A 23,196-nucleotide genomic window follows, 5' to 3' on the forward strand; every position below is an offset into this window, starting at 1 on the left:
AATATGAGAAAAAAAAAACAATATTTTAATGGGTTTATTATTTTTTAGAAAGACAGGCACGATATCGTTCCGTCCGTTTTTTTTACTGCACTAACGCATGTGATTATTATGTTTGTTCTGAATTCTGAATTGAGTAAAACTTACAGGTTATTCTGAATTCTAATGGAGAGGGCTGATAGAGGTTGAGAAAAACTAAACAATATGGGAACGAACTATGAACTTTGAGAATCCTATTTATTAATATTTAATATAGTGCTAACAAATCTTTTTCTAAAATATTTTGAGTCCTAATCTTTTTTTTTAGAAGATTTAAAGTCCAATATTTAACATTATTTTTTGCTCACGTTTGTTATTAATATTTTTTTAGAGGATTTAAAGTCCAATCTTTAATAATATTTTTTGCTCATGTTTGTTACTAATATTTTTTTAGAGGATTTAAAATCTAATCTTTAACATTATTTTTTGCTCACTTTTGTTACATTTGTTTTAATATTTAAATTAAATTTATTCTTATATATTTGTTACATGTGTTTATTTATATTTAAAATTAAGGGTATTTTAAGAAAGAAAAGTCCAACCCAAAAAGTGCTGAAATGGGTAGTTTTCTTTATATATACTATAGAAGTATAAATATTAACTTTTCGTCTTAATCTCCCTGAAAAATTTCTTCGACTTTTAGTCTCATATGTTTTTTGTCCCTATACATATATTAACTTTTCGTCTTAATTTCTCTGAAAAATTTCTTCGACTTTTAGTCCCTCAATTTCCATCTTTATTTTTTGTCTTCCTTTTAAGTAAACTCATATGTAGAATTCATATTTTTGATAAAATTTTGCTAAAAAAATTAGAATTTATAATATTATAAGAATCTCTTCAAAAAAAATTAGAATTTATTAACAAAAATGAATTTTTATATTTTTTGGGGTTAAAAATTCATATTTAATTCATGTTTTGTTAAAAAGAATCAATTTTTTTAGGGATTTTTACAATATTCTACACAATTTCATTAAAAAATACATTAGTTGACTTAAAAATATGAATCAAAAGTTGTGATTGAAAATTTTATAGGAACTAAAAGTCGAAGAAAAACTTTAGAAGGACTAAAACGAAAAAAATTAATATATTTATAGGGACCAAAATCATGTTTACCTTTATTTTTTTATGTTCAATATTTTTCACTATAAACTCACAATTTATAGTAAAAAATTGCGATATGGGGGTATAGAATTTTGGGTGAATTTTTTGTCATTCGCTCGAAAAACTTTTACTATAACCTTTACAATAAGAAAAACCTTTTGTCATTCACCCGAAAAAGTTATTTTTACAAAAAGAAAACGATGTGACAACATCCGAATTTATAGCATAGAATGACAAAATATGGATAAATAATATGATAAAATTAAAGTCATCGGAGTACTCATGTTTTCAGATCTACAACATTGACGCACAAATCATTGATTGAATAATCAATTCTAATATGAACCAAATGAACAACGCAACAAGATGAAAAATCAGACAACATTGTACTAGATGATGAAGAACACAACGATGCACTCAGACGACGAAATCATGAAAAAGAAAAATCTAAATCTATGTAAAATCATTTGTTTAGATTGAAATATAGAGAAATGAATCCCCTAAAAAACAAAAAGAGAGTTGTTGCATGCATAAATTTACCTAACAATTTGGCTAAATTGTAATGGTGATCATTATCACCATGTTCATCGCAACCTAACCTCTTCAATCTCTCGTGCATTATTTTTTTTTTCTTTTATGCTATATAGAGTGATAGTGATGCAGGATCCAAATTGCATTGAGAAAACCAAGAAATATAATTGATTTACAAATATAAAAAAAAAAAAAAAAAAGATTTACGTGTTGTACCAAATTACGTCTCTTTAAGGTGGACACTACGATATACAAAAAATGAAGGGGACTATGTGGCCGGTTTTGTCTCTTTAGTTTCGTACATGCACAACTGTATACCAAATCATTATATATTTTTTATCCTCAAGTTATCATCCAAAATAAGACCAACTTATTTTGGGATTTTTTTTCTTTTTCAAATGACCAACTTGTTATAGGACGGAGGGAGTGATTTCTTTGCAAAATATATGTATTTAGTGCATTGAAAATTAAAGTTTTTAACTTGTTAAATGAATAATTTTTAATTGAAATCCTTAAAAAATGTACTTAAAACATTCGTCACCAATATTCACATATTATATGCCGCTATATGTTTGTATGTCATCATTTGAAATGAAGGTAATTATTTCGTAACAAGTGTGTGATTATTCAAGAAAGAGACAACCACTACTGAGCACGAGATATTGACAAAGTTTCTATGAAAATGTCCTACGTTGTTTGGTTGTTTGTTTTTGTTGTTCGCTTTTAACTCTTTTCAGTGTTTCGTACCAAACCATGGCTCTGTCTCCGGTGGGAGACTTGAATAGGTCACCTACCGTAGGAGACATGACTGTTTTTTTTTTTTTTGCAAAATAAATATGAACCATTGGATAAAAGTAAACTAATTTTAGATCAAAATTCTTACTATACACCTTCAACACTCAATTATTTTCTTCTCTTTCCTCTCTCGTCCCATCTTCCATCTTCCTTCTTTTTCTTTTCTGCAACATCACATACAACTTTAATGGAGTAAAATCAATCAAATAACCCTTCAATCCTTGATTTTAAAGCAAATTTCGGTGGTATTAGGCTTGAAAATTTCAATTTTATATTTGTAGGAAGAAAAAGATAGTCCAGTCTTTCAAGATTTAACACAAATCAACAAAACTTCATCCCGTCACCACCGCGTCAGAGAACCCAATCAGCTCTCAGCCACACCTTCACGGTTGCAACCGGGTCACATCCACCACCAGAAAATCCCAACCAAAGCAAACCTGAGTGAGTCTAACAATGGCCCCTATTGCACTGTTTGAATACTATTGATTCGGGGGAATCTAGCAATTGAGATTTGAGAGTTGCACCTCCAACATAACAGTGTTAGAAAAAACAAAGGGAAAGAATGAAGCGGCAACAACAACAAGATCTTACTGGTGAGAGAGGAAAGAGAAAGTAATTTGGAATAGAAGAAAATAATTGAGTATTGAAGGTGTATAGTAGGCATTTTGATCTAAAGTTGGTTTACTCTTATCCAATGGTTCATATTTATTTTGCAAAAAAAAAAAAAAAACAGTCATGTCTCCTACGGTAGGTGACCTATTCAGGTCTCCCACCGGAGACAGAGCCACCAAACCATATATATTCTTTCTTTTCCATCACAATTGTTGTTAAGACAAAGGATTTTTTTTTTAAGTAATGATATATGTACATCATTCATTTAGTACAACTTTGTTGACAACTTTAATTTGTTCTTTCTTCAAAAAAACTTTAATTTGTTCTCTTTTTATTAGTCCAAAACAATAGAGAGAAAAAGGAATAAAGATAATAAGAATATAATGTGAGTATGAGAGAGAAAGTTGTCAAAAAGTTGTAATAAAGTGGTTGTACAAATATTATTTCTCTTTTTTTTAATGGGTTGCTAAAAATAAAGGTAACTATTATTACTTGATTTTTGGTCTCTCGGGATATTATTTAAGGTCGTACAAAATCGTGGTAAGATTTAAAAATATTGTAGCGCGGTTTTGTTCAACCCTGTGGAGGTTTTTGTTGGTCAAAAATTGTGGCACGATTTGGAAAATTGCACACGTGTATCTTAACATTTTTAAAAAGGAAGAAATTGCATAGGAAATAGTACATTTTCCTTCAAATTCGATCGGATGATGCATTAATTTTGATAAATTTCAAAAACACATTAAATGATCTTAAATTTTTATAAACTTTTTTATGGATAATGTATATATAAACTTTCACTCCAACGGTGAAATTTTTTAAATTGGTATGACTTAAAACATTACTATTAGACATATTAACAATGTTTCGATTCTCACTTCAATTGTTTTAGTAAAGTTGATTTAAGATTTTGAAGTGTGTTACTTTCAAAGTCTCAAGTGTAATTTTCATCGACATTAATTTCAATGGACTTGTTTAACTTCTTTAAAAAAAAGTTAAAACATTATTTTAAATATATTACACCGATGTAATTTTATCAAAATGCTAATTATGTGTGTCAAGAACTGTATTGAGTGGACTAATCAACGTCGTGTTTCCAAATTTTGATATTTAGTAGTAGTAATTTATTTGTTGACAATAGACACAATTTTGATAACATCAAGAACTAGCTAGAGTACTCATAAAGAAAAAGAGGGTGGAAGTGAACATTAAAAATGACAAAGTTTAGTTCAACTTATGGGAAGGTTCTTCTTTCTGTTTTTCTTTTATCATCACATATTTGCTTTCAAGTTGCAACATGTGGCTCTATAGTGAAGTTTCTTCCTGGATTCGAAGGACCCCTTCCTTTTGTGCTTGAAACCGGGTTAGTTCATGGCTTTACAAGTTTTTTTTAATCTATTATGGTATTTAAATATTTTCATATTCATATTTGTTGTTAAGGTATGTGGGAGTTGGTGAGAAAGAGGATGTGCAAGTGTTTTACTATTTCATTGAATCAGAGAAGAATCCAAAGGATGATCCTCTCATACTATGGCTCACTGGTGGACCTGGTTGCTCTGCTTTGTCTGGTCTTTTGCTTGAAATTGGTAATTGCAACTTGCTTTTCAAATTGTTCACTTTTGGATAGTCTTACAATAACCAATTGAAATTTTTGTTAATAAAGAAAAATGAATGGGTAAATGTTAGTGAGAATTTTTCCATCCATGTGTCAATTCGATATGCACCGATATATTTGGCAAAAGTTAATTTTTGAAAAAAAAAATTTATTTTCTATCATATAAAAAGTTATATTAATTAAATTATATTTATCAAAGTGTATGCGAAATAAATTTAATTTTTTTCAATTTGTTTTCTCGTAATAGTTAATATTGAATTATTTTACGATAAAATGTCAAAAAAATAGTATAATAATTGGAAATAATGAAATGATTTTTTTCTAATGAAATATGTGACAACTCTATGATTTTTTACTAAAAATTTATAGAGTTGTCACATATTCTTTTGGTTTATATTTAATATTTCGCATTCTCTCAACTTCCTCCCTCATGTAGGCTAGCCTTGTTAACCCCTTATGGTTGGTGAAGATTTCTAGATATAATTCATCTCTGTTGGAAAGACATTCAAATTAAAATTAGGAAGATCAATAGACACTGCAATGATACTAATTGAAGTGTCAATGTAAAGAAATTTACTGATGTGGTAAAATGATACTCATTGAATAATTGAACTGTAAATGTTACAGGTCCACTTGAGTTTAAAAAGGAGGAATACAATGGGAGCCTACCTAATTTGATCTTGAAGCCACATTCATGGACAAAGGTTCGGGTCATAGTCCACATTTTTTGTCACCTGATTTAGAACTTTTGCATTCAATGTATTTATCAAATTCTTTTAAATTATATATTTATTTACTAGTATTTATAAGATTTTTTCCCTTGGTAGGTGAGTAACATTATATTTGTAGATTCGCCGGTTTCCACAGGCTTCTCTTATGCCACTACAGAATCTGGTGCTAAGCGAAGCGACTCGATTCTAGTTCACCAAACATATGATTTTTTAAGGAAGGTATACATTTCACAATAATCACTTTTTTTATGTTTTAAAACTTTGTTTTTTTTTATTTTATTTTAAAAAGAAGTGTGTTTTTTTTAATTTTGTTAGTACTTATGTCAATCGGTCAACCAAATAACGAAAATTATGCTATAAATAAATCTTTGTAGTGGTTGGTTGATCATCCAAAGTTTCAATCAAATGAAATTTACATTGCTGGTGATTCATACTCTGGTATTGCTGTTCCGGTAATTGTTCACAAAATTATACAAGGTACCATGGCTCAATTATGTATTGCAGAACGAATGTGTTACAATTGATTTACTAGTATGTTGTAATTTTAATAAAGTTTAATTATTCACAAATTCACTTGTTTGTAGGAAATGAAAAAGGGATCGAACCATTGATAAATCTCCAGGTTAGCATTTAAAGTATCACACTCTCATGTTAGGAATGCATTTTTTCAACTAGTTCTGTAAATTACAAATGTATATTGTATGTTTCAAGAATGTGAAATTTGCATTTCAACTATTGAAAACCTAGAAAGCACCGACACAAGCACCGATTTTTTGATCAACTTAATGTTTCGATCAAATAGATTATGCATGACGTGTAATAAAACAATCGACTACATACAATAGCTTCAAGATTGATTATTTCGTTATATAACAGCTTTCAGATCAATTATGAAATGTTATTTTCTTCAGGGATACTTGTTGGGCAATGGTGTAACAACTAGAAAGGAAAAAAACTATGCAATCCCATTTGCTCATGGAATGGGACTCATATCTGATGAACTATACGAGGTAAATGAATTATACTTTCACAGTATCTAATTGAGTTATAAATCCTCCATACATAGCTAACTAATTGATATCTGCGATTTTCTAGTCGCTGCAAAAAAATTGTAATGGAGACTATGTAAATGCAGAGACCAGAAATGTTTTATGCTCCAAAGATATCAATTCATTCAATGAGGTATATGTTAATTTTATTTTTGTCAAATTTCGCGAGAATTACTAGTCACAAAAATGAACATCATTCTTCTATTTTTCACAGCTCACATCAGGACTTAATACAGCACATATTTTAGACCCGCTATGTGAGTGGCGTGACGATACTGAAAATTCTCCGAGGAGATCTCTAATTAAGAATCATTTCTCCAAGTTCCTCAATACAAATCTCAAATTGCCACCCTTAAGTTGTCGAGTAACGCTTCTTACTATATATATACCATTTGCTGCATTATAATTATAAACATATATAAAGCTCAATTTTTTTGTTAACTTGATGTTTGATTCCTTTCCACTTTTAGAGTTATTCATATTTCCTTATGGGTTTCTGGGCTAATGATGATAATGTTCGCAAAGCACTACACATACGTAAGGTATATTATTGATACATATATGCGAAGTTGTAATTTCTTCATGCTATCTGTATATTCATATTTCACACCTTTGTTTTCCATAAATTTTTATCCACATTCACGCGACATCGCACATAGTCCTTACATAAGAACTTGATTGCATGTGTTGCAGGGAAGTATTGGAAAATGGCATCGTTGCACCTACAATATACGTCATAATGCTGATATCCCTAACAGCTATGATTATCATGTAAATCTCAGTAAAAGAGGAATTCGTTCACTAATTTACAAGTCAGTAATCTTTCTCTCCATAAGAAAACACTGATGAACTAGTCTTATAATTTCTTATGGAAAATTGGTTTTATATTTACAATAACAGTGGCGATCATGACATGACAATTCCATTCTTGGCAACACAAGCATGGATAAGATCTTTGAACTATTCCATTGTTGATGATTGGAGACAGTGGCATACAAATGACCAAGTTGCAGGGTATTCAAAATTTCTAATTATTATAGTCATTATATATAATAACCATGATAAATTTATGACCAAGTTGAATTAATATTTCTCTTTGTTTTAACTGTGTGCAAGTATAGATACACAAGGACTTACTCGAATCAGATGACATTTGCAACTGTGAAGGTACCTTAAACAATGAGGGCCATAATCATGTGTTAAAAATAATGACTAGTTTATTTACTCTATGAATGATTGATCAAAATTTCAGGGTGGAGGACACACAGCTCCAGAGTTCAAGCCTAAAGAATGTTTCGACATGTTTAGTAGGTGGTTATCTAAAAAAGCTTTGTAAAAATAACCAAAAATAAACTAATCTTCTAAGTTTCAAAGAAATATATATCACTTGGCTTGGCACATTCCATAGGAACATTGCCAGGTTGGTCCATGCGTGTCTTTTTTACTACCAACAACAACAATAATTGTTGATTTTCTATAGATAACAACATACAGATAATAACAGGGAGACCAATGTTTGAAATGTAAAGGTGGACCGTGAATTAAACCATGGAATTGTACATGTTCTTCTTCTTCTTCTTCTTCTTTTAAAGTTCAATTAGACTTGGCAATTAGGAAATATTGTACTTTTGGCCCTTTTATTAATTAATTTAGTTTTTCCCTTAGTCCTCTATACCTTTTTGTGTTAAGTTAATAATGTTTACACCAACGGAATTCATATTTTCTTTTATCAAATTGGTATATTAACTCTTTTATTGAAATGTAATAATATAATGTTATTTGTAGGATCCATTTTGTCAAAAAAAATTAAGTCTTAGGTTTAAGAGATTGAATACTTGTTAAAAAAATAACTTTAACAAACTTTTTTTTTGTGGTGGCCGGGGTTTGAACCTCAGACCTTGCATATTTTATGCGTTGTCCATATCAACCGAGTTAAGCTCACGATGACTAACTTTAACAAACTACAAAATGAATGAGGTGCACATGCGAGATTCACTTCAACATAAAAAATGGAAAGATTTATTGTGGATGCTCGTATATTATAACATAATTATTGCTCATTTAGGAAGAAAAAAAAAAGGTTAAATATGTTTTTGGTCTTTATAAATATATCAACTTTTCGTTCTTTAAATTTTTCCTTCAACTTTTAGTCCCTAAAAAATTTTCAATCACCACTTTTGATCCTTATTTTTAAGACAATTCACGTGCAGCCTTTGTATTTTTCAATGAAACTGTGCAAAAATGTGTAAAATATTGTAAAAATTTCTAAAAAAAATAGATTTTTTTAACAAAACATGAATTAAATGAGTATTTAACCGCTAAAAAATATAAAAATTTATATTTAATTCATGTTATCCAAAAAAAAGAATCTCTCAAAAAAAAATTTGTTTAACAAAATTTAATTCATGTTATCCAAAAAAAAGAATCTCTCAAAAAAAAAAATTGTTTAACAAAACATGGATTAAGATTAAATTGGTGGGCGGGGTTTGAACCCCGGACCTTGCATATATTATATTATGCATCATTATCCCTACCAACTGAGTTAAGTTCACAAGGACTTTTGGAGAGATTCTTATAACATTATAAACTTTTCTGCAAAATTTTATTCAAAAATATAAATTATACTTATGAGTTTACTTAAAAGGAGAGACCAAAAATGAAGATGAAAAACTTTTAAAGGACTAAAAGTCGAAGATTTTTTTTAAAGAAACTAAAACAAAAAGTTGATATATATAAAGAGACTAAAAACATATTTAACGTAATCTAACTTGAGTTTATTTTCATAAACAAAAAATAATATAATTAATTGGATTCATTTGTACCCATCTAACTATAGGTTCATGCTAAAAATGGATCATGCAAAAATCCTTTCTTTTTAAGGTTACTTTTGTGAATTGTATTTAATTAATTAAAAAAATTCTAAATTTGTACTCCCTCCGTCCCGGAATATCTGACCCATTTACTAAAAAAGGGTGTCCCAAAATAACTGAGTCATTTCAATTTTCAATACAACTTTCATCATTCCCAATACAATATAACTCTAATTAATACTACTTTCATCATTCCCAATTCAATATATTCTATTTTTCCCTTTATTTATACATTTTTCTTAATCTGTGTGAAAAACCAAACTGACTCAGATATTTCGGGACGGAGGGAGTATCACACGAAAACACAAACTCCGACAATAAAGAAGTACTGATAATTAAGCGGTACTTTTTGTCATGTACTCCCTCCGGTCACATTTATAAGCAAAAAACCACTTTTTAGGTTCATTCAACACCTAATGTATTTGGTCTATAATATATACCAAATACATTAGGTGTTGAATGAACCTAAAAAGTGGTTTTTTGCTTATAAATGTGACCGGAGGGAGTACGTGATGGAATAGACTAATCAACGTTGCGTTTCCAACTTTTCATGTCCATTAACTATTTTACAAAAATCACATGTAATAAAAATGTTGTCAAATACTACCTCCGTCCCATTTTATCTGAGCCAATTTGGTTTTTCACACAGATTAAGAAAAATGTATAAATAAAGGGGAAAATGGAATATATTGTATTGGGAATGATGAAAGTAGTATTAATTAGAGTTACATATTGTATTGGGAATGATGAAAGTTGTCTTGAAAATTGAAATGACTCAGTTATTTTGGGACACTTTTTTTTAGAAAATGGGTCAGATATTCCGGGACGGAGGGAGTAATAAATTTGTCATAAATATAAATGACTATTATCAAATTGTTTTTTTTTTATAGATATATTTAACGTTAATTTTTTATATTCCAAAATATGTCGATGGTATCAATAAGAAGTACTATACTTATAAAAAGAATATTAAATGTATCTAAAAATTTGTATTAATCTTATATTTAGGGACAATTGTTTTTTTATATGATCATGTAGTCAGGGGCGAATCCTTGTGTAGCTGAGGGGTAGCTTTGGCTACCCCAAAATTTTTATGTATGTTGAGTAACTAGATATATTATTGTAGTTGGCAACCCCAATAATATATTTTTAGCTACCCCAAACAAATTCATTTGCAAAAACTTAGCATAAATTAAAAGATTAAAAAATAATTACTTGATTAATAAACTTATTTGTCTTATTTTTACATTGTGGTTTCTACAACAACTATAGTGAAAACATTTTTAGCAATAAAAATTATCAATTGTCAAACAAAATGAACGATAGTTTAATACAAATAGCTTATTTGTTGACGTTGAAAAACAAATTGTTAGTCTATTTAGCAAATATTCAATTAAGAATACATTTGTCTCCTTAAAGCCTAATTTTATAGAGATTAAACATATTTAACCTTTAAAATTAATATATAAAATTTTTTTAAAAAAATTTCTTTGCCTCAATTTTATTTTTTTTATATTTAGCCCCCTCGTAAAAATTGTCCTAGCTTCGCCGCTGCATGTAGTTAAGGACAAATGGAATAATTAATAGTAGTTTGTTTGTTGACTAGACAGTATTATGATAACAAGAACTAGCTAGAGTACTCTATTAAAAACTGTGGAAATTCTCATAAACAAAAAGAGAGTGGAAGTGAACATTAAAATGACAAAGTTTAGTTCAACTTATGGGAAGGTTCTTCTTTCTGTTTTTCTTTTATTATCAAATATTTGCTTTCAAGTTGCAACATGTGGCTCTATAGTGAAGTTTCTTTCTGGATTCCAAGGACCCCTTCCTTTTGTGCTTGAAACCGGGTTAGTTTTACTTTAGCTATATAATTCATGGCTTTACAAGTTTTTTTTTAATCTATTATGGTATTTAAATAATTTCATATTCATATTTGTTGTTAAGGTATGTGGGAGTGGGTGAGAAAGAAGATGTGCAAGTGTTCTACTATTTCATTGAATCAGAGAAGAATCCAAAGGATGATCCTCTCATGCTTTGGCTCACCGGTGGACCTGGTTGCTCTGCTTTGTCTGGTCTTATGCTTGAAATTGGTAATTGCAGCATTACTTTTGGATAGTCTTACATTAAGCATTGAGCAAACAATCATTTGGTCTCAATTGGTAATTGCAACTTTGCTTTCCAAAATTTTCACTTTTGTTTAATCTTACGATAAGCATTTGAAATTTTGTGGCTATTACATTTTTTTTAGATTAATAATTAAATGAGTTTTTTTTTTTTTTTTATAAAGAACTATTTCCTATCATATAATAACTAAATATTCTTTACAAATTTTTCTGAATTTTTATTACTTATAATAGTGAATGTTGAATATTTTTTACTATAGAATGTAGAAAAATTGTACAATGCTTATAAACAATGAAATGATGTTTTTTTCGTATGAAATGATCTTTCCTAAAACACAGAAGTCTACAAATAGCTCATTGATTCATAAAATAAATGTTAATTTATGGGTTTAAAAAGCAAATATATCAAACTCTTTAATTTGTGAATTTACAAGCTCCCAATGTTAGTGGATTATGTTAGTTTCTAGGGTTTGAACTCTTACATTCTTGTTATTATGCTCCCATTGATCCTCAGCAACAGAGCTACAAGGTATAATAACTAAGAAACAATTTGAAAATAATTTGATAGTTTCATAATTAACATTTATTGTAGAAAATGAAAACAGAAACATTTTCTCAAAGGCTAATTCTTGATATTTTCTCTATATTGTTCATAGACCTTTTTCTTTGTTACTAAATGTTCATGGACTTATCCCAACTTCTTTCTTCATGTAGCCTAGCCTAATTAAGCCCTATGTAGTTGGTGAAGATTTCTAGTTATAATTCTTCTTTGTAGGAAAGACATTCAAATTAAAATTAGGAAGATCAATAGACACTGCAATGATACTAATTGAAGTGTCAATGTAAGGAAATTTATTGATGTGGTCAAATGATACTTTTTTGGTGGTGGCCGGGGTTTGAACCCCGAACCTTGCATATATTATGCATTGTCCCTACCAACTGAGTTAAGCTCACGAGGAAAATGATACTAATTGACTAAGTTTCAATGCTAGACACTCATTGAATGATTAAATTGTAAATGTTACAGGTCCACTTGAGTTAAAAAAGGAGGAATACAATGGAAGTCTACCTAATCTGATCTTGAGGCAACATTCATGGACAAAGGTGGGGGTAATAGCCCATATTTTTTGTTATCCGAGTTAGATTTTTCGGTTTTAATGTATTTATTTATCAAATCCTTTTAAATCATGTATTTATATACTGGTATTTATAAGATTTTTGTCTTGGTAGGTGAGTAGTATTATATTTGTAGATTTGCCGGTTTCCACAGGCTTCACTTATGCCACAACAGAATCTGGCGCTAAACGAAGCGACTCGATACTAGTTCATCAAACTTATCAGTTTCTAAGGAAGGTATAGATTTCACAATAATCACTTTTTTTCTGTTTTTAAACTTTGTTAGTACGTATGTCAATCGGTCAACCAAATAATGAAAATTATGCTATAAATAAATCTTTGTAGTGGTTGGTTGATCATCCAAAGTTTCAATCAAATGAAGTTTACATTGGTGGTGATTCATACTCTGGCATTCCTGTTCCGGTAATTGTTCAAGAAATTGCACAAGGTACAAAACTAATGTGTACTGCAATTCCATTATGTTACTACTGGTTTACTGTATGTTGAAGTTTTTAATCAAGTTTAATTGCTCACAAATTCCCTTGTTTGCAGGAAATGAAAAAGGGGTGCAACCATGGATAAATCTTCAGGTCAGCATCTTAAAGTATCACTCTCTCATGTCATGTTAGGAGTGTATTCTTTCAACTAGTTCTATATTGTGAACAATGCAAATCAAGTATTGAAAACCTATAGACTGTAAAGCATTGACACATACCGAACTGTTTGATCAAACAGAATGTACATGATATGTAATAAAACAATTGACTATATATAATAGCTTCAAGATTGATTATTTCATTATATAACAGCTTCCAGATTAACTATGAAATATTACTTTGTTCAGGGATACTTGTTGGGGAATGCTGCAACAACTAGAAAGGAAAAAAACTACGTGATCCCTTTTGCTCATGGAATGGGACTCATATCCGATGAACTATACGACGTAATTGATTTATAATTTCTCTGTGGCTAATAGAATTATAATTCTTCCGTATATATGTAGCACTAACTGATATCTGCTACTTTGTAGTCACTGCAAAAAAATTGTAATGGAGACTACATAAATGTAGAGACAAGAAATGTTTTATGTTCTAGATATATCAGTTCATTCGATGAGGTATATATTTTCCTCTGTTTATTTTTGTCAAATTTCGCGAGTAGAATTTCTAGTCACAAAACCGAACAACATTCTTTTCTTTTTTCCACAGGTCACATCAGGAATTAATGAAGCACATATTTTAGACCCGAGTTGTGAGTGGCTTGATGATACTGAAAATTCTCCAAGGAGATCTCTCATCAATAAAGATCCCACCAATTTCCTCAACACAAATCTCAAATTGCCACTTTTAAGCTGTCGAGTAATGCTTCTTTTCCATATGTTTATGCAATGCAATCATAATCTCACTAATATACCTTCAAATATTTTGTTAACTTGATATTTTGTTTCCTTTCCACCCTTAGAGTTATACATATTTCCTTATGGGTTATTGGGCCAATGATGATAATGTTCGCAAAGCGCTACATATTCAGAAGGTATATAATCGATACACGTATATATCAAAATTATAATTTCTAAATGTTGTTTATGAAAGTATACTTCTATTAACACATGACAAAATTTCACACCTCTATTTTCGATTAAAAAATTCTTCACATTCGTGCGAGATTACAAGGAGTCTTTACTAGTTATACAGTTATGACATAAGAACTTGGTTACATGTGTTGCAGGGAAGTGTTGCGAAATGGCATCGTTGTACCTTTAATATACCTCATAAGAAAGATATCCCTAACAGCTATGATTATCTAGTAAATCTCAGTAGAAAAGGCATTCGTTCACTAATTTACAGGTCAATAATCTTTCTCTTTATTCCAAAAGATAGCACTGCTGAACTAGTTTTGAAATTTCTTATGGAAAATTGATTTTATATTTACAATAACAGTGGCGATCATGACATGACAATTCCATTCTTGGCAACACAAGCATGGATAAGATCTTTAAACTATTCCATCGTTGATGATTGGAGACAGTGGCATACAGATGACCAAGTTGCAGGGTAATCAAAATTTCCGATAGTTATAGTCGTTAACTCGATATTAAATATAACCATTATGGATTTATATATGACCAAGTTGAATTAATATTTTTTATACTTTTGTGCAAGTGTAGATACGCAAGGACTTACTCCAATCAGATGACTTTTGCAACTGTGAAGGTAATTTAAACAAGATAATATGAATGGTTCATTGAGTTCACCCGGTTTTCCTTAAAAATTAACAATAAGCACTCTTTGATTATGGTTCAACAAATGTGGTTCATTCTCTAAGATACAGGGCCGTTTCTGAAATTTTGGTGACTTGATACAAAAAACTAAGCAATTTTTTTTAGGCCTAATAGACCCCTAAAAAAAGAATTTGGGGCCCGTACTTATTTTTTGGAGCTTAGGGCGGTCACCCTATTCGCCTGCTTCAGATACTGCCTTGCTAAGATAGCTTATGAAAACATTTTGCTTTTTTTTTTGTTTTGTTATAGAAATATCTTAGATGACTAGTTTATTTACTCTTTCAATGATTGATCAAATTTTCAGGGTGGAGGACACACAGCTCCAGAGTACCGGCCTAAAGAATGTTTTGACATGTTTAGTAGGTGGTTATCTAAGAAAGCTTTGTAAAAATAACCAAAAATAAACATTTTTTTTTTCGGTTACCAAAAATAAACTTATCTTCGTACTTTCAAACAAATATGGATCACTTGGTTTTGCATATTCCATAGCAACTTTGCCAGGTTAGTATATGTGTCTTTTATTTCAACGAAAAGATTTGTGGAGCTTCCAAAGATAATAGGCCAAATACCTCCCTGGGTCCTTTAAGTTTCACGTTTGTAACATATAGGTCCTTTAAGTTTCAAAGGTTACAGATAGGTCCTTTAAGTTTCTAAGGTTTCAGATAGGTCCTTAACGGAGGTTGATAGAAAGGACCTATCTGAAACAAACTCGAAACTTAAAGGACCTATCTGAAACCTTAGAAACTTAAAGGACCTATCTGTAACCTTTGAAACTTAAAGGACCTATCTGTTACAAACGTGAAACTTAAAGGACCCAGGGAGGTATTTGACCAAGATAATAACATAAACAGAACAGCAGGGAGACCAACGTTTCAAGTGTAAAGTGAAACTTGAGATTTGTCTCAAAATTAATGATGGAAAGTTCGTCAAAAATCGCGTCCCGATTTGGAAAAATTATGGCACGATTTTGGTTCAATTTTTTGGAGTTAGTCTCGGTAAAAATTGTGGCAAGAAGAGGAGAAATTGTGGTAAGATTTTGTGGATAACGTTAGTATCGTACATTGTACTAATGTGAAATCGTGACACGAAGGGTTGAAATTGAGGCACGATTTTCTCGGGTTTTGTGCATTATATAAGGCTTCATTCTCTAAACTTAGGTAACTTTAGGGTTATGTATCTTTAGTGAAGTTCTCTTGAAAGGTTCTCTTGGTTTACACCAATGAATAAAATTCAGGTTTTATTTTATCAGACAGGCATATCAACTCTTTGATGTGTTTACAAAGTGGTTAATTTTTTTTTCTTTGGGCTTGGTTTACCCCATATACTTTTTTTTTATAAGGCAAGAGTAAAATGACATAAAAAAGAGAGGCTCTCAACTAAGATGGTACCCTACTCTAATCTTTTGTCAAATGCTCATAAATATTATTAAAAAAGGGGAAAACATACATAAAAAAAATGGGGGGCTTAAACCTAACCCAGTAAGATCACACAAGAGTGTAAGTCAACTCCAAACGGGTGATACAAAAATTAAAACAACACGCAGGTGTATCAACCTCTAATTAATCCTAAAACTAACTAAAGGTCTTTGATGCAGTGATTGAACCATTTGTCAACACGAAGGCGATTCATGTATTATTAACTCCTTGCAACAATGGTCCTCATGAGCTTAGCTCAGTTGGTATGGACAATGCATAATATATGCAAGGTCTGGGGTTCGAATCCCGGCCACCACCAAAAAAACTCCTTGCAACAATGGCAACAAGTTAAATGACCCTTTCGAGCTTCACAGTCCAAATCAAACAAAGTGAATGACGAATATTAAATTGGCTTATGAATTGTTTGCAAACAAAAAACAATTCAAGATCCATCAACTCCCTGCACGGCAGCAATCATTAACTACTATTTCGAGTCCACGCCGTCCCATGTCAAACAAAAAGATGACGGGGATACAAAACCACAGTACACACGATCATGATCGAAATTCTGTCGAAATTGAACCTTCTCTTCCGACTTTTGACCATCTTCTCTTGCACAACTGACGCAATCCCGAAACTTTGAAACCCTGCAGATCTCAACAAATCTTTAATGGAATAAAGAAAACAAAGCCAAAAATGAACCGAAGCCATCTTGCAAGTGAAACACGGAACCACCGCCACCTCCAGGAAGATAACGCAGCTTTAAACATTAACCAAAGAAACCGAATGTTGCAGATCTAACATCACCGAATTTTCAACCATCTAGGGCCAAAAAACACCAGAGCAGCGTGTGTTGATAGCACCTAGGACCAAAAATCCATGTCGGTTTTCTAATGGACGACGAAACAGAAGATCATCGACGAACAATCCAATCCATAAGGACTGGATCGGTGATGCGGAGTAGAAAACTCGTCGCACCACCAGGAACCACTGTATGAGGACGATAAGAGGTTTGGAGAAGAAGGGAAGGGGTGTGGTGGCGGCGGTTCCAACCCCATATACTCCCTTTAATATAATTTACTCAAAAAATTATGTTTACACCAATGATGAGGGCAGTTTCTACTATCTCACAATACATGCACTACTCAAGATGTAATACATAGTCACAGTGGCGGAGCCAGGATTTTTATAAAGTTCGGGCGAAAAAAAATTTGCAATACATTTATAAGGGTTTACATAAGAAATTGCAAGCAAATAATAAAAAATTTAAAGAAATTGTCCAATTTATAGGGGTTTATATAAGAAATTCAAGGGGATTTACATAAGAAATTGCAAAAAATTTGGGCCGCTCGCCCGGGCTCGCCGGGCCTTAGAACCGCCCTGCATAGTCATGCACACAACCAATACGGCATATACAAATACAACTTCCAAATTTATGCAAAAACCTTGTTCATATGTCCTTTGCGTTTTTACGGTAGTGGTGGATTTCAGGGAAGGGTTGCATATAGAGGACATGAAATAATCAATATTGCTCATTTTGCAAAAAAGAAACTCTAACTTAAAGTTAATTTGAGTTTATTTACATAAAAAAAAGTTTGTAAACTTGTGCCAAAAAAGGAATTAAAAGATAAAATATGTATTGTAAAAATATTCAAACTTTTTCTAGAGCCCCTTTTTCTAGAAAAATTAGACAACCCTTCCTAAAGCACCAGCAAAGGCTTGAATCCGAAACTATTGACTTTAGAGATATGATATTTGTACAACGTTGGCAAATTTTCGTATAACTCTTCATATGTTTACATTATATTTTTATTTTCTCTTTCTTTTTCCTTCTTTACTATTTTTGACAAAGAAAAAAAAAGTTATCACAAAAATTGTCATTAAATAGTTGTACAAAAATATCATTATTCTTGAATCTATTATCCTCTTTTTACCATTAAACTACAATTTTGGAGTTGAAGGAGTAGTTACTTTAGTCTTTGTCTAATTAGAAATTGTGATGAAAAGAATATACGATGCCACAAACCATGCGGAAAGAGTTTAAAGTAACAACAAACAATGTTGTCATTTTCATAGTACTTCTCATTTTTTAATGAAGTTTTTGAGTAAAGATCCAAATTTCTCCTTCACAAATTTTCTTTTGGCTCAATATAGTCCCCGTAAAAAAAAAAATCAAAATAGTCTACGACATTTTTATATTATTGAGAAATTAATCTCTTCTTTATAATGGATCATGTATTAAGTTGTCTTCCACATAAAAATATCCAAAAACAATTTGTATTAAGAAACGGAGGGAATATTTGTCACGATATCAAGCCTAATAATAGTGGTTGTCTTCACTGTTTCTCACCACATCTCAAATGTTCAGATTTTAAAGAACACGAATCACACACTTGTCACGAAATAGTTACCTTCATTTAACTTTGACAATGATCACATGCAAGCATTTTGTTATTTGGAATTAAATTTGGCAGTGAGCATGACAAATTTATGATAACATATAGTCTTGTCATAAAGAAACTGTGGAAATTCTCATAAAGAAAAAAAGAGTGGAAGTGAACATTAAAAATGGCTAAGTTTAGTTCATGTTATGGAAAGGAACTTCTTTTTGTTCTTCTTTTATTATCACATTTTTCATTTCAACTTGCAAAATGTGGTTCCATAGTACACTCTCTTCCTGGATTCCAAGGATCACTTCCTTTTGTGCTTGAAACTGGGTCAGTTATACATTTAGCATATAGTTTATGATTTTTAAGTTTCTTTAATCTATGGTATTAGTGCTAAAATATTTCATATTCATATTTCTTGATTAGGTATGTTGGAGTGGGTGAGAAAGAGGATGTGCAAGTGTTCTACTACTTCATTGAATCAGAGAGGAATCCAAAGGATGATCCTCTCATACTATGGCTCACTGGTGGACCTGGTTGCTCTGCTTTGTCTGGTCTTTTGCTTGAAATTGGTAATTGCAACTTTACTTTTGGATATTCTTACATTAAGCATTGAGCAAACAATCATTTGGTCTCAATTGGTAATTGCAACTTTAATTTATAGGCTAAATTGACCAATGAAAAAAATATTTGAGGACTAAATTGACTATCTAAAAACATATTCAATGACAAAATGACTAATAAAAAATATCTTTGTGGATGTATTTGCAATTTTTATACACTTGGTGACTATAGTCACAACAACTCACATTCAGGGACCAAAATGATTGTTGGTTTACTGAATAAGTGTGTGAAGCTCGGTTGATCCCTCAAAACATAAGCAAAGTTTAACTAAATAAATAAGTCTTTGAACACTTATAACATGTAAGTTGTGTAAAAAAAATAAAAAATGACATGTATACAAATTTGTTGACTTGATACTCTTTGAAAAATTAAGTGTCAATATTACAGCCTACAGTTCAGATTGATATCTAAGATTTGAGTGTTCTTTTGTGATTTAGTCTACATGGCAAGTAACAAGATACCTAGGACTGAAACTTGAAATGTTGCAGGTCCACTTGAATTTAAAAAGGAGGAATACAATGGGAGCTTGCCTAATCTGATCCTGAGGCCACATTCATGGACAAAGGTTAGGGTTCTAGTCCACATATTATTGTTGTCCGAGTAAAAAATTTCGGCTTTATATTGTATATATTTATCAAATCCTTGTAAAGTATGTTCTTATTTACTGATATTTGTAATGATTTTTCTTGGTAGGTGAGTAACATTATATTTGCAGATTTGCCTGCTTCCACAGGCTTTACTTATGCTACAACAGAGTCTGGTGCTCAACGAAGCGACTCAATACTAGTTCACCGAGCTCTTCAATTTCTCAGGAAGGTATATTCACCCTAGTTTCTATTGCTTTCATTTCATAATAATCACTTTTTTCTTTGTTTTTAAATTTTGTTGCAGTTATATCAATCGGTCAATAAAATATAATGAAAACTAAGTTGTGAATAAATCTTTGTAGTGGTTGGTTTGATCATCCAAAATTTCAATCAAATGAAGTTTACATTGGTGGTGATTCATACTCTGGCATTCCTGTTCCAGTAATTGTTCAAGAAATTATACAAGGTACAAAACTCATGGCTTGATTATGTATTTAAGAACGATTATGTTGCAATCTTAATTAAGTTTAATTATTCACAAATTAAATTGGTGGCAGGAAATGAAAAAGGTGTCAAACCATGGATAAATCTCCAGGTAAGCATCTTAAAGGATCATTCTCTCATGTTAGGAACGTTCGTTGAACTAGCTCTTTAAATTACAAATATACATTGTACGTTTTTATAATTTGAAAAATGCAAATTAAGTATTGAAAACCAGACATGAACTGTTTGATCAACTTGATGTCTTGATCATACAGACTTGCATGATATGAAACAAAAAAATTACTATAATAGTACTGCTTTGATTAATCATGAAATGTTGTTTTCTTAAGGGGTACCTGTTGGGGAATGCTGCAACAACTGGAAAGGAAAAAAACTATGTAATCCCTTTTGCTCATGGAATGGGACTCATATCCGATGAACTATACGACGTAATTGAAATATAATTTCTCAGTTGCTAATTGAATTATAATTCTTCTGTATATATGTAGCTATTCTTATATTGATAACCTATGAAGCATCAATAAAATATATGCTAGCAAACTAATCTCTAATATTTTGCAGTCCCTGCAAAAAAATTGTAATGGAGACTATGTAAATGTAGATAAGAGAAATGTTTTATGTTCAAGAGATATGAGTTCATTTGATGAGGTATATATATGCATCCATTTATTTTTATCGAATTTTTTGAGAAGAATTTATATTCACAAAAGTGAACTCCAATCTTCTATTTTCACAGGCTACATCTGGACTTAATCCATTCCATATTTTAGACCCGGACTGTATGTGGCTTGTTGAAACTGAAAAATTTCCAAGGAGATCTCTCATTAAGAAATATCCCTCCATATTCCTCAATTCAAATCTGAAATTTCCCCCTTTAAGCTGTCGAGTAATGCTTCTTTTCCGTATATTTATGCAATGCAATGATAATCTTACTATATATACCATTTGCTGCATCATTGTATATATGCATAAATCTCGAAACATTTCTGTTAAATTGATGTCTGTATCCTTTCCACTTTTAGAGTTATCCCAATTTCCTTATGGGATTTTGGGCCAATGACGTTAATGTTCGCAAAGCACTGCACATACGTAAGGTACATAGTTTTATATGTAAGGTATATAGTTTTATATATGTGAAATTTATAATGTTCTTATGTTGTCTATCCATTTATTCTTAGAAACGTCTACTTCTAATTACAAGTGTAAGAATTTCACACTTCTGCTTTCGTAATTATTTCCCTCACATCCGTGCACTCTTGCACGAGGTCTTTACTATTTAGTCATACAACTATTTATGTAAGAGCTTGGTTGCATGTGTTGCAGGGAAGTGTTGCGAAATTGCATCGTTGTAGCTTTAATATACCTCATAAGAGGGATATCCCTAACATCTATGATTATCATGTAAATCTCAGTAGAAAAGGCATTCGTTCACTAATTTACAGGTGAAAAATCTTTCTCTATATTGCATAAGATAGCAATAATGAGAACTAGTTTCATAATTTCTTACAGAAAATAGATTTATGAATTTCTAATAACAGTGGCGATCACAACATGGCAATGCCATTCTTGGGGACACAAGCATGGATAAGATCTTTGAACTATTCCATTGTTGATGATTGGAGACAGTGGCATACAAATGACCAAGTTGCAGGGTATTCACATACCATAAATTTAGTTATTGTAATTATATTATGTATAATATAATAATAATAATTATTGTGAAAGTGACTCAAAATTGGAATTTGGAGGCCAAAATTGATGTTTGCTGGAAGTGCAAAATCGGGGCCCGAATTGGCAAAATCGGGGCCCGATTTTGGCTGTCTTTTGGAGCATTTTGCTTCGTGAAAAATCGGCGCCCGAATGGAGGAATTCGGGGCCCGAACTGTCGTAACAGTATTTTTTAGAAACGTATTTTTGGGCCAGATTTGTTCCAATTTTATGGGAGTTACTTTTACTATAAATATAGACATTGTATCAGTGTAAACCTTGGAGATAGAGGGGACTGAAACAAGGGTTTAGAAAGGCAACAACAAAACTAGGGTTTGTATAGAGTTTGTCTCTTTGGAACAAACATTAGGGTTTGAGGGTTGATTCACCTTGGGAAACACTATTAGGATTGAGTCTCTTGGTTACGGGAAGAGGCTGAGACTTTGGGTAGAATTAGGCGGGAGACTTATTCTTGTAACCCATTGATATCTCTTTTGTAACGTTACTTATCATATAGTGGAACGGATGGCTGCTCCCTCCCCCAGACTAGGTCAATTTGGACCGAACTGGGTCAACAAATTCTTTTGTGTTCTCTCTTCTTTTCTCTCGTTGTTTTCTACTTTTGGCTTGTGTTTATAATTGTTCCATACACTTTGATTTTGGTTGCTTAATTATCTCTTGCTCCACACATCAAGTTTGTTATTGGTGTGTTTTCTCATCGAATTCGCAACAATTGGCGCCCACCGTGGGGCAAAGATCAAAGGATAATCAAGTATCATGGGTTTGAAGTGGGATATTGAGAAGTTTACCGGCGATAACGATTTTGGGTTATGGAAGGTAAAGATGGAAGCGGTGTTAATACAATAGAAGTGTGAGAAAGCTTTGAAGGGTGAAGGTGGTTTACCGGTCACCATGTCACGAGCGGAGAAGACCGAGATGGTGGACAAGGCCAGGAGTGCCATTGTCTTGTGCCTCGGAGATAAAGTTTTGAGAGAAGTAGCAAAGGAACCAACCGCGGCATCGATGTGGGCAAAGTTGGAATCTTTGTATATGACAAAGTCTTTGGCTCATCGGCAATTCCTGAAGCAACAACTCTACTCATTCTAGATGGTGGA

General features: G+C 31.5%; 3 protein-coding genes across 3 annotated transcripts; all 3 read left to right on the top strand.

Moving 5' to 3' along the window:
- Positions 1–4,213: 4,213 nt before the first annotated feature.
- LOC146944243 (serine carboxypeptidase-like 13) lies at positions 4,214–8,139 on the top strand. The gene is made up of 14 exons (XM_085742646.1): positions 4,214–4,435; positions 4,513–4,658; positions 5,315–5,391; positions 5,515–5,637; positions 5,793–5,895; positions 6,003–6,040; positions 6,330–6,428; positions 6,514–6,600; positions 6,682–6,831; positions 6,938–7,009; positions 7,161–7,279; positions 7,368–7,481; positions 7,589–7,634; positions 7,720–8,139. The coding sequence occupies exons 1-14, from the start codon at positions 4,287–4,289 to the stop codon at positions 7,801–7,803; spliced, it is 1,407 nt and encodes a 468-aa protein (XP_085598772.1). The 5' UTR covers positions 4,214–4,286; the 3' UTR covers positions 7,804–8,139.
- A 2,771-nt stretch (positions 8,140–10,910) lies between these two features.
- LOC146944244 (serine carboxypeptidase-like 12) lies at positions 10,911–15,362 on the top strand. The gene is made up of 14 exons (XM_085742645.1): positions 10,911–11,184; positions 11,282–11,427; positions 12,488–12,564; positions 12,691–12,813; positions 12,922–13,024; positions 13,129–13,166; positions 13,421–13,519; positions 13,607–13,693; positions 13,785–13,934; positions 14,038–14,109; positions 14,305–14,423; positions 14,517–14,630; positions 14,744–14,789; positions 15,162–15,362. The coding sequence occupies exons 1-14, from the start codon at positions 11,036–11,038 to the stop codon at positions 15,243–15,245; spliced, it is 1,407 nt and encodes a 468-aa protein (XP_085598771.1). The 5' UTR covers positions 10,911–11,035; the 3' UTR covers positions 15,246–15,362.
- A 3,465-nt stretch (positions 15,363–18,827) lies between these two features.
- LOC146944245 (serine carboxypeptidase-like 11) lies at positions 18,828–22,153 on the top strand. Its single transcript, XM_085747926.1, has 11 exons — positions 18,828–18,989; positions 19,086–19,231; positions 19,772–19,848; positions 19,977–20,113; positions 20,233–20,336; positions 20,428–20,465; positions 20,704–20,802; positions 20,936–21,022; positions 21,111–21,377; positions 21,698–21,816; positions 21,913–22,153. The coding sequence occupies exons 1-11, from the start codon at positions 18,841–18,843 to the stop codon at positions 22,076–22,078; spliced, it is 1,389 nt and encodes a 462-aa protein (XP_085604052.1). The 5' UTR covers positions 18,828–18,840; the 3' UTR covers positions 22,079–22,153.
- The last annotated feature ends 1,043 nt before the right edge of the window (positions 22,154–23,196 follow it).

This window comes from Medicago sativa, chromosome 2 (genome assembly GCF_051527215.1).
Source record: "Medicago sativa cultivar Bolivia chromosome 2, Bolivia_mono, whole genome shotgun sequence".
Classification (NCBI taxonomy): Eukaryota; Viridiplantae; Streptophyta; class Magnoliopsida; order Fabales; family Fabaceae; genus Medicago; species Medicago sativa.